The 12766-nt window shown below is 31.6% G+C and overlaps 1 protein-coding gene across 1 annotated transcript in view; it reads left to right on the plus strand.

Moving 5' to 3' along the window:
- The window catches only part of LOC111709778 (flocculation protein FLO11), a 47844-nt gene extending 41152 nt beyond the window's left edge, over nucleotides 1-6692 (plus strand). Inside the window, exons 18-22 of the mRNA XM_023483684.1 lie at nucleotides 512-626; nucleotides 1728-1793; nucleotides 2281-2342; nucleotides 3546-3743; nucleotides 5441-6692. Of these exons, the coding sequence (XP_023339452.1) occupies nucleotides 512-626; nucleotides 1728-1793; nucleotides 2281-2342; nucleotides 3546-3743; nucleotides 5441-5527 (528 nt within the window). The 3' untranslated portion in view covers nucleotides 5528-6692. The remainder of the gene's footprint in view (nucleotides 1-511; nucleotides 627-1727; nucleotides 1794-2280; nucleotides 2343-3545; nucleotides 3744-5440) is intronic.
- The last annotated feature ends 6074 nt before the right edge of the window (nucleotides 6693-12766 follow it).

Below are 12766 nucleotides of genomic sequence, written 5' to 3' on the forward strand. Positions count from 1 at the left end.
TCTACCCGAATTATATTTTACTTTTTTTTTATTAAATATACCTTTTTCCATATAGTGTCTTTTTTTTCCTCATAAGATTTAAGATAAATCTTTAAATTCTACGGANTTTCTGTGTAGATTATGGTATCCGTGGATATTTGCGTGTTTAAAGTCTGTAATAAATATATAGCCTAGAGGGATATATGACTCAAACTTAAGATATATAGTGACCAGCACAATATACACATACATACTCTTAGCACATTCAATATACACATACAAACACCCCTAAAACATTCAGTATCCAAATACACACCCCTAGCACATTCAATATACACAGACCCAGTACCCGCTCGTAGCACATTCAATATACACATACATACCACTAGCACATTCAGTATACCCACACATACCCCTAACATTCACTATGCACATACCCTTAACACATTATAAGTGAATTCTATTTCTAGAAAACTATCTAGATAAACTCTCTCAATACTTTTGTTTCGAATTTTAATTTTCCAATATTTAGGATCCAGATAAAAGTTCTCAGATGTGCCAGGATTTTCCTTCCTTCTATACAAGATCCTTGGAACCTGGTAAACCAGTGATCAACGGAGATATTCTTCCAAGCATACATTTACCAGGTTTAGATATTAAATATATATAATTCATATCATCAGAATCTCTACGCAGCCTATCTCACTTTGGAATCATCAAACTTTTATATTCGGCATACTTAGCTTATTCGTTCTACTTTATAAAAATGTTGCTAACTGGACACTTTATATATATAATTGTCAATTTTTTACATACTGAAGAACTCGCAATTTGCTTATTAATGTTTTAAAAATTCACATCTTAATTACCTAATACCAATTCCAGTTCGTATAGTTTATTTTATTTTACTAACTTAAAAAAAGAAAATTTAAAAAACATTTCTTTACATACTTACCCATCAGCCATGCTACTTATCTATAAATGACCTGAACTGGGAACTTTTGAATGGTGGATATTGGGATTAATGCTTGATCCACTCTTTTTCTTACTCTCGAGATTAAATAATGCTTGTTCTCCTCTTGTCATTAATCTCCAGATTATTTAACCGATCGGGATTAAGGATATCCCATTCTAAAGTTTTCAGCTCTGACTAATCAAGGAAAAATTAGTTTTTTTTTTATTAAATCCCTGCGTGTGACCTAGCTAACCTAGCAGCCCTTTCATGGAAAATATTGCGAGTAATGTTTGCGGCGCCTAGTATCTAATATTTGAGTAGGCTGCTAGGTTAGCTCCCCATGTCTAGAGTTAATGCAACGTCATGTATACGTGTTCTAGTCTCTATAGACTCTACTCACATATTCTCTTTTTACACCCGAGCTAATCCAACTCTAGCTGCAGTGCGACTTTACAGACAGACTTTAACGCCCTATAAGACAACATCGTAAATTTGAGAAATCTTATTAGCTGTTTTACATACCCTCCAACCATTTTAAATTCAAAACCATCACTTGAAATTCTACGTGGCTTCAATTCAAGGAATGATTAACATATCATTGCATGCTTATTGCTTATAACATTACATTATTTTGTGTATAAATCATACAATCCACTAGTATAGGATTCGTAGATTTATGTTGAACTATGTTTCTGGCAAACTGCTGAGTTTTTAACCCTGATATTAGTTTGGAAAATTAGCCCAGATTGTATAATGAGATAAATGTACAACCCTTGAATGATTATAATTTTAGTTTGTAGTCCGGAACCTGTTCCCCTGCCTGAAAAGACTGTTCTAGTTTGCAACCCATTTTCTGAAAGTTAGTTTTTACCTTATTCAATGCTCTTCTGTTCTTGTTTCCTCGTTCTATTGCTTTGAGAAAATCCTTGGGTTTCCTTTTCTTCCTTTATTTTTAATCTTCTCCTTATCACACAACTCTTCTGTTACTTTTTCACTCATTAACCTAGAATATATTTACACGTCCTAAAAAATGTATAGTTAGAACCTGAACGAACTGTAATGAATATATACTTGGAACCTAAACGAACTCACGAACTCTAATAAATATTTATTTAGAACCTAAACGAACTCTAATAAACATATATTTAGAACCTAAACGAACTCTAATAAATATATGTTTAGAACCTAAACGAACTCTAATGAATGTATATTTAGAACCTAAACGAACTCTAATGAATGTATATTTAGAACCTAAACGAGCTCTAATGAATGTATATTTAGAACCTAAACCAACTCTAATGAATGTATATTTAGAACCTAAACGAACTCTAATGAATTTAATTTAGAACCTAAACGAGCTCGACTGATCCCGCCATCTAATGAACGAATAATGATATATGTAAGACAGGTGAGGTTGAATAAAAACGGATTCTGAAATTTTATCAAACAATCTAATCGTCAAATTTACAATAAGACAAACATATATAATTAAAAGTATTTAGTATCTAATTGACAGAGCTGTTCTAACTATCAAAATAGTGAGTAAAATATATTTCATGATTTAAGATGTGTGTTTTATGTAATGTATGAATGGCTCTTCTACTTTTTAAAGAATGAATTAATGGATTGTTGATTTATTTAATGAATTAATGGATTGTTGATTTATTTAATAAATTAATTGATTGTTTATTCATTTAAAGGGAGTGTTCGCGAAAAATGAAAGGGGGTATAGGCTTAATGCGATAAAAAAGCGTTTTTGATCGCCACTAATCTTACTTCTATCTGTTGCGTCTATAAGGAGAAAATTGTTAAATTGTTAATTGCAACATACGACTTAGACCGTAAAAAAATCAATTTAATTTCAAACAAATCATTCAGATATTACAACCTATAGTCATCGATTATCTTTCGCTACATTTATATATAGTTGATTTTTCATAATATGTTTTAATTTTTATGATCTGAGAGTTACTTATAAAAACGTTTATTCCTGTTTCGAGGATTTTTGGTAATGAAGACGACATTTTCATATTTTCCAGGAATGTTCGAAAACAAGCTGTAAGCTAAATATTATTTTAAAAAACAAAATCAAAACTAGCATTAAGCCTATACCCCCTTTCATTTTTCGCGAACACTCCCTTTAATAAATTAATGGATTGTTGAAAGGGACTGTCGTCTTAATTTCACATGACCTTCAGTTTAAAGAAGGGTATGCCCGCTTTACCTTTAAACTTTCATCTTGGATTTATATTTTAAAGATATTAACGTGGACATTTCATTCATTATATCGAGCAAATGTGAATCTGACATGTTGCTCCATGATTAGAAGGTGCTTTTAGATTATATAAACAGTCCTTTTAATTTATGTTGAACTGGTTTTTTTGCACGCTTACAGTATGGAATGTTTAATGAAAAATGAATGATGAAATGTGTAAGGTATGGTGAATTATTTAATAAATAATAAATTGTAAATAGTTTCATAAATAATAATGGATAAATAATGAATGATGAATGATAATAAATGATGTATTATGAATGATGTACAATGAATGATGTATAATTTATGAGAACTAATAAAGATTGAATAATGAATATATCTATATATATCCAGGAAACTGAAGATGTATATACTCCTCTCCATCTTGTCCCTCCTACAGTAGCAGGCCTAATCCAGGCTATAGAGAACAAGTACAAGATCAATGCCACCAATATCCGGTATATATACAGGAAGAACAGGGATGGGATTGTTGCAAAGATTGACGACGACATGCTCCGGCATTATTGCAATGAAGATGTTTTCTTGATGCAGGTTAGTTTTAGTTATTCTTTTTTCTTCCTAATTCTTTATCCTTCTTCTTCCATTCTAGTTTATTTTTTCAGTTCCCCCTTTTGTAGGAGCTCTTTTTTCTAAAATTCAATATTCTTTGAAAATATTTTCTACTTCCCATATACTCCCCCCCCGTCCCCCTGTGCATTAATCCTCCTTTTCTCTCTGTTTTCTATAGTGGCGAACTACCCCCCCCCCCCCGTCCCCCCTGTGCTTTAATCCTCCTATTCTCTCTGTTTTCTATAGTGGCGAACTACTCCCCCCCCCCCTTGTGCTTTAATCCTCCTATTATCTCTGTTTTCTGCAGTGGAGAACGTGTTTAAACACTATATCCAATATAATTGGTTTACGCCCACTTTATCTAGCTAGATATATATATATTATATATTTACCCTTCCAGAGAATTTGTGCAGGGATTAGCTAGATCTTAAAGAACTTTCCAGTAAGGGGGGGGGGGTTGCTCAGCCCACATACCCCCCCCCCTTTATATACGACCCTGCACGCTACACTGTTACTTTTTTCTACATTATTCTTCTAATCTATCATCTTATTAACAAATCTAATTGCTATTTCTAAATATCTTTATATTTCATTATGCAATCTTCAGGTTTTTAGATGATTTGGATTCCATTTTAGCAACCAAAAATTGGAGGGGGGGGGGGAGAGGTATACAATGATAGATGAAATTCTTTTTAATTTTCCCATTTTCCATTAAACGGTTAACTGTTAAAAATGAAGACTTTGCATTAATATAAAATATAATATATATATATATATATAAAATTAATTACCAACACCTTCTCTAAGTGTAAGGGATATTTAGCATATCTTATTCTTATCAGACCAACAAAAACCAGGCTTAGCCTAGCTCTTGTAAGTAAATTAAATCTTCAACTGACAACCTTAAACCTTTATTAACAGTTCAGCTTGGCACAGTTCAATAAAGAAATATATTAATTTTATTTATTAATCAAATTTAATCAAACACAAGTTTCATAGTTTATAGAGCATGCTCAAGGTTTTTGTTGTGGATCCGTTGAACCAGCTTTAAATATATATTTTGTTATCTAAGTTACATTAATATACAATATACATATGTATATAGGATATATATATATATATATTTGAAGGTAGAATGGTATAGATATAATAAATTTTAATGTTGCAACACTGGTTCTTTATTAGCTTGTGTAATATTTCACGGACGAAATAAACTTACATTGAGTTGATTTATTTGGGTAAATGATGAAGGGGTATTGTTCAGCATACCCAAGGGTGGGATGCAGAATACAGAATATATGTATATTGATATATAGAGGGTGCAGAATACAGAATATATGTATATTGATATATGTATATTGAAGGTATAGAATACTTAACTTTCATAATATAATCAAATACTATTCTTTTCCCCTCAGAAAGTGTTTTTTCTTAAATTAAATCCTTTTTACATATTAAGGGTCTGTCCTAGTGAACGATTTTTGGACCCCCCCTCATATCAATTTTGTACATGACCATTTATTTTTCAGCAAATTTATTATTATTTATTTTTTTGTTATTTAGGGACAATTTAGTTTTTGACACAATCTCAAACTTTATGTGTCAAAACCTACATTTCTTTGTTAATCTCTTCATTATTTTAAATATGTAAACAGTCCCTTAGAAATGTTTATATTCAGGTTATGGTTACTGAGGGTCCAGGAGGTGAGGATAGTATGGTTTATGATATAACACTCTCAGAAATACAAGGAGCTATGGAGCACTGATCCGACCAACAGTACATTCGTAGTACAGTCGACAGTACATGACCTTGTACATTGTCATTACATAAACTTGTACTTTGCCCGTACGTAAACTTTTACAACTTGAAAAGTACATTTGTTGGTTAGATACCATATCATAATATGAAACCTTCTTGAATCTGCTTATGCTACATCTAGAAGCTAACTAAATCTTAAAAACAAAAATATTGCAAAAATATTGCAAAAATATTGCAAAAATATTGGCTCCAATCGTTCACATATACTTAAGTAACTTGTGTTGTACTGACGACCTTATAGATACAGTTTATGAACTGTACATAGTTTGAAATGTTTACATGTATCATCAGTGAATATTGTATCCATGTACGAATAATTATTTTCGTGCATTGGACTGGAATATTTTTACATATTTGTAATGAATTGATTAATTGCTGAATTATGTGCCATACTTTTAAAACTGTAGTAAACATTACTACACCCACATTTATACATGTATATATATATATACATATATATATATTTTTTTTTATATATTTTATATTTCTGATTAAGTACAACTCTGTATTTATCTATTGTTAGGCCAACTCAGCTTCCATATCCTCAATAATTGATCAAAGTTTCTTCGTATGGCCTAATAATAGTCGTCAGCTGTTAATAATCAAAAATAAATTTAATGTCAGCTAGAATATAAGAAACTTTTTAGATAAAGGAAACAAATTTAAATTTATTTTTCATATGTAATGCTCAATTTTTTGTTATGCAATTTTATTCTCTCCTAGCATTCGTGCTCTTAAAGGGGAATGACAACAAAACTTGGGATCTTCCAACAATCTGCTTAATTATTTGATAAATTTGTCCCTTTAACACTAGAATTGAGTTATAAATTAGAGGGAATAATGTTAAATTTATACATTTCTAAATTTTGAAATTGATTTTTTGTATAAAAAATATTTATTAAACTATGCCCTGATATTGTAAATACAGTGCCTTAAAATCAAAAAGCTAGAATACTCTGTGACGATGTGTGTTAAGGGCTGTGAAGAACTATTGTGCCACATGTATAAGAGCTTGTTGTAGTTTCGGTTTAAACTCCACTAATGGCGGAGAATACATTTAGCATTTAGTAGTTTATACTGTTAAACCTGCGAATAAATATGTAATACTCAAACCTTCTTAGAATTTTATTTTGTTTGATTATTTTTCTCTTAGCATTTCAGAAGAATTAAAATGTAAATGTCGCGAAAGAAGAATTAAAATGTAAATGTCGCGAAAGAAGAATTAAAATGTAAATGTCGCGAAAGAAGAATTAAAATGTAAATGTCGCGAAAGAAGAAAAAAGTTCTTGTTTTTTTCTTTGGTATTTTAGCTGTAGGCGCTATATCAATTCCTACCCTGAAATACCAAGGCTATAAACTTGTAACAACAGTTCAGCAACAACAACGACATCATCAACATTATCAACAACGCTGTCATCAACATCAACAGCATCAGCCATGGCATCAGCATTCTTAAGAGCAGCGCCAGCATCAATCTCACAATCTGATCAGATACTTTAATTTCGTCAATTTTTTATGAGTGTTCCAATTCATCTACAGTTGAAAAAAATTCGGGTTCTTGAAGTATTCTGTACATATACATACAACACTGTTATTTTGGTTCGCAGTTTTATAAACTTTATTGACAGAAATTTTCTCTTTATCGTGACGGTTCAAGCCTTTATAGATTTAATTACGTGCAGATCTTTAACGAAAGACAAACAATTTTTTGGAGAAAAACCCGGAACCAATCAAAACTTTTTAGCACACGTACTATAATGTACAGCTAATTTAATTTTATAACACGATGATTACTTTATAGCACGTTTTTTTTATGAAATTTACGATGAAGTGAATAAGAATGATAAAGTACACAATAGTTTCATAAATAGTTAAATATTGATGTGCCTTCAGTTGGTTATTTTTTGGGTCGTTTTTACCCTAAATTTGAGAACAACAAATGTTTTCAAATTTTGACTCTGACGAAAGATATAAGCAAAAGAAGAACGTGTTGTGACGATAGTTTTTGGGATAGTATCCAAGACTAGTTTCTTTTACCTATTCAAAGCTTATAGTTCTTTACATATTCAAAACTTATATTTTTTACCTATCCAATACTAGTTTTTTACCTATTCAAAACTTATAGTTTTCCTATCCAAAACTAGTTTTTTTTACCTATCAAAACTTATAGTTTTCCTATCCAAAACTAGTTTTTTTTACCTATCAAAACTTACATTTTTTACCTATCCAAAACTAATTTTTAACTATTCAAAACTTACAGTTTTTTCCTATCCAAAACTAGTTGTTCTACCCATTCAAAACATATACTTTTTTATCTATCTGTAACCAGTTTTTTTTACCTATTCCAAACTTAATAGTTTTTTTCCTATCCAAAACTAGTTTTTTTACCTATTTAAAACTTGTGTTTTTTTACCTATCCAAAACGATGAAAAGCACGATATATTTAGTGTTAACGCTGTTGGATATAATCCAAAATGACTCGAAATACTCGTAACATGCACAACCATGTCTTTCTGTTTTTAGGACGTTACAGCTTTAGTTCATTGAGTTCATTGTTTTCTCATTGAAGAATGTTGTAAATGTCGTCTTCAAGATTAAGCGTGGTTTATATTATGTTTGTTAAAGGTAACGAAAAGAATATTAGATTAAATCAAAGTAGTCGAAGGGTATGCACTAAGAAGACTAATTTAAAATATAGTTTAGGTGTAAATTGTCATTGCTATGGGCTTATTCAGGCATATAGTAAGACCCATTAAATTGTCTAATGAACATAACGGAGAAGTTGAGCAGCGTACAGTGTACACCGTACGCTGTACAGTGTACACTGTACTTTGTAAATACTACGTCTACACAAACCTATTTCAATTTTCAAGTTTCGACATTTAAGCTACATTTTTTCTGTATAACAACATCATATACAAATAATTTTATTGCTTAAATGTTATCTTTCTATTCCACAGTTTTATGGGTTCCACTGTAACCGGACTCTTACTCAACTTACTGTCACCTTTAACTCTATGAGAAATATTATATTTTGCAATGTTTTATCTTTAATAAAGACATAAATTATTTTATTACGGCATTGTTTAAGATCTTAATCATCTTAAGCTGCGTCACAAACTAGCTATTGGACTTTTATTTGTCAATAATAAAGGCAGGGCGAGATATAAAACATAGAAATAATTATTTTTATCAGTAAATATTCCATTGTGGTAGAGAGTTTTTCAACTGCTTCCAAAAAACGTAATGGTTCTCAGAGAAAGTATATTTCGATATTTTAAATATCCTCCCAATTCCAATCAAAAACAATCATATTATTTTTTAACAAAAAGATGAGGAAAAAATACATTTAATAACAAATGTTTTAAAAAAACAAAACAAAAAAGGGTGGAGAAAGAGTTTTTGAATAAAAGTTAATATGGTCAACCTTGAGGCGTAGTGTATTAGTTGGAACTGAATAAAATGTACGAATACAAGAATCTAGAAGGGGGGGGGGGAAGGGAACGAGTTGACCGATAGTACTATATAGGGGAGCAAGTAAATATAAAATATCTAAAATAAACTATAGTTAATATAGAAACTCCGCTTTGATGACAGTGTTGAGAGTAATTTTGTTTTTCTTGAAACATACGAATTGAGATCGTGTCTTAATTGAGACATTGATCAATTGATTGAATTTGTCTGGTTGACATAGCTAACGAGATCGTGTCCAGTGGTAGTGGCCTTGATAGTTCACTGGATTGTAGCCGTGTGGATGTGTCCTGTTTGAGACATTGATCAATTTGATTGCTATTGTCTGGTTGACATAGCTAGCTAACGAGATCGTGCCCAGTGGTAGCGGCCTTGATATAAGTTCACTGGATTGTAGCCGTGTGGATGTGTCCAGTGGCCGAATTTAAAGAATTTAAGCGGCGGTTTAAATTTAAGCCGCGGTTTAAATATGATTGGTTCCACTTAAAATTGTATCAAATGTTTTAAGATTTAAGCTGGCGCTTAATTTAAACCGGGTTTTGGCGGATTTAAACTGCGTCACAAATTCTTTAAATTCCATCTCTGTTTGAGACATTGATCAATTGATTGCTGCTATTGTCTGGTTAACATAGCTAACGAGATCGTGCCCAGTGGTAGTGGCGTATATAGTTCACTAGATTGTAGCCGTGTGGATGTGTCCTGTTGGAGACATTGATCAATTGATTGCTATTGTCTGGTTGACCTAGCTAACGAGATCGTGACCAGTGGTAGTGGCCTTGATAGTTCACTGGATTGTAGCTGCACATGTGGATGTGTCCTGTTTGAGACATTGATCAATTTATTTATTTATTTTGTAAACGTACACAATTTAAATAATTGGTACAATTAAACAGAAGAAAAAAGAACTATAAGAGTATATATCAAAAATGAATACAAATACAAGAAACAAAATCATACTGTAATTAGGTCGTGCATGTAAAATTAATAATTGATTGGTATTGTCTGGTTGACATAGCCAATGAGATGGCACCCAGTGGTAGTGGCGTATATAGTTCATGGGATTGTAGCTGTTTGGATTGTGTCCTGTTTGAGACATTGATCAATTAATTGCTAATGTTTGTATTGACACCGATAGTGTAAAAGCCCTATTTTTTTGTCCTCTTCCTGAAGTAAAAAGCTCTGGTACTCTTTCCTCTCTTTTAATAGGCCTGTATGTGACAATTCTGGTTAACTAAGAAGGGTAATCCTACTCTGCAAACCTGTAATCTATACTGTTCAGCAAGCTGACTAACTGTTTTGTCATCCTACTTTCAGAGCTTGCGGGTTGATCTGGTTAGACTGGTCCAATGTGCCTTTCTCTGGGTGTACTGATGTGACCTTCAGATTGGCCTTGCTTGTACGGTCAACCTTTATGACCTTCACCTTGGACAAAGCTAATACTTGCTTGTAAAGTAAGCCAGGTATTTTGTCTCAGGGTACGTCTGGACCCCTAGCTGCCATCGGGGACTGGTCAGTTAGGTTTACTGGCCCTGTTGGCAGCTCCCTTGTTAAACCCTCTTCTGAATGATAGACCAAGAAGTAGGTTGTAGGTAGGACCTGAGTGGATTTAAGTGTAAATTATTGGTAAAAAGAGGTTTTCTAAATGAGAAAGCTAGATTTAGATGTGTGAGAAATCTACGTTGAAGAAACTTAATGTTTCTTATACTTTTTCTAGAAGAGAAAGCACGATTTGAAAGAGTGAAATTGTCAATGTTGAGAAACTAGATGTTTCTTATACTTTCTCTAAAAGAGAAAGCACAATTAGGAGTGTTATGACATCTATGTTGAGAAACTAGACGCTTCTTATACTTTAACTAGAAGAGAAAGCACAATTAGGAGTGTTATGACATCTATGTTGAGAAACTAGACGCTTCTTATACTTTAACTAGAAGAGAACGCACAGTTCTGATGTATTAGGACATCAACATTGAGAAACTAGACGTTCCTCATACCCTCATACAGGGGAGCTGCCATGGTAGAAAAGAAATGATGCTCCAGACCTTCAAAAAGTCACTCAAAAGGTTGGAAAGCATTGTTTATACTAGAAAAATATAATTGGCTGTATTTGTCTATACCAAAATGAATAATGGACGCCACGATGAAAATGAAGCTTGCGTACATGATACTGCACATCATGTGTACTCTCAGTATTTATTAATTGTTGATGGAAGACAACAACCTAGGCTGCTTTTTCAAATTTGTTAACAACGTTCAAAGTATCTAATAATGATATTGCATGCCAGTGGTAGTGGCGTTGATAGTTCACAGGATTGTAGCACTGTGAATCGTGTCCTGTTTGATATGCATAGAGGACAGATTGTACCTGGACTGATACAGTTCTGGATGAAGTTTTAAGAGTACTGCATTAACTACAACCCTATTTTTACTAATTATAAAAGTAAAAATTTAAGCTATAAACAATTTCATGTTAAGAGAACACACTGTGGATTTGTGATATTTAGTTTAAGTTCCCCTTTTAACAAAGGCACTTTTTGGACGTTGGAAAAAAAAAACTAATGCAATTTTCTGTTTCAACCAATCATGATGTATTTTTTACTCATCTGAAAGCAATCGAAAATTTGATAAATGTTGAGTTTCCAGGTGTTTCATGGCAAAGCACTGGCTCATTTAAAACTTAATTTTTACAAAATTATTTGTATATTATGGTTTTTTTATATTTTATATTTTGAATTTTGGTTTTTCTCAGATTATATATTCCATATGAAGTATGAGACACGTAAAACCTAGGATGATCATTTTAGGTACTTTTAAACTGTTTGAGAAGAAGTTTCTCTGCCGGAGTCTTTTGATCCCAAACTTACTAGTTTCTTAATTCAAATTAGAGCTAGGATGTATATGTATAGTATTCACCCGTCTACAGGCCGATGATGAAAATTATTTCTAGGGCTGACTACGAAAGTAGATCTAAAATCAATTGTTTTTTTTTTAACTTTAATAATTTATTTTAATTAAATTTATCTAAATTTGGAATTGATTTCATTAAAGGCTTCTCAGTCGAGGAACAGTTTTGGATTAATATCAAAGGTTATGAGTTATGACCGGACATACAAACAAACAGATTTACAATAACTTTATTATAGAGAGATGGTTATGGATAGACGTAAACGATAAAATAAGAGAGTTTGTTAAAGAATACTTTATATAATATATATAATTTAAGCTTTTTTTCTGGGACAATTAAAATACCTGCGTTTCTTACAAAATGCTTTTACCGAGGAGAAGGTGGCAGATCTAGAGGGTTTGAAGTAAAATCTAAAGGTCCAGAGTATAATTTGATGGTTAGATTTGAAAACATTCTGTATTGTCGATATATGACAAAATAATTAAAAATTGTCCTGCTTTACTATTTTAACAATAATTTATAACATTTTCTTGAAACGGAAATTCTTTGAATAATGTTGAAATAACCTTTTTATCAATACAAGTTTTTAACATTTAAAAAAAGTACGAAGCGAACTGAATTTTTGGGTTTCAAATAAATATGAAAAATTGCTATAATTTTCTATCTGACGAAAATGTTCTTCGTGTTCTAAGAACATTACAATTAGAGATTTTGTCATTAGTTAAAATACCTATATATGTGTTTCTACTCTCAAAAAAACGTTTTTTACGAGTATTTAAAAGATAGTTGAACAAATCCTTTAAGTAATCAGTA

Source organism: Eurytemora carolleeae, unplaced genomic scaffold (assembly GCF_000591075.1).
Source record: "Eurytemora carolleeae unplaced genomic scaffold, Eaff_2.0 scaffold883, whole genome shotgun sequence".
Lineage (NCBI taxonomy): Eukaryota > Metazoa > Arthropoda > Copepoda > Calanoida > Temoridae > Eurytemora > Eurytemora carolleeae.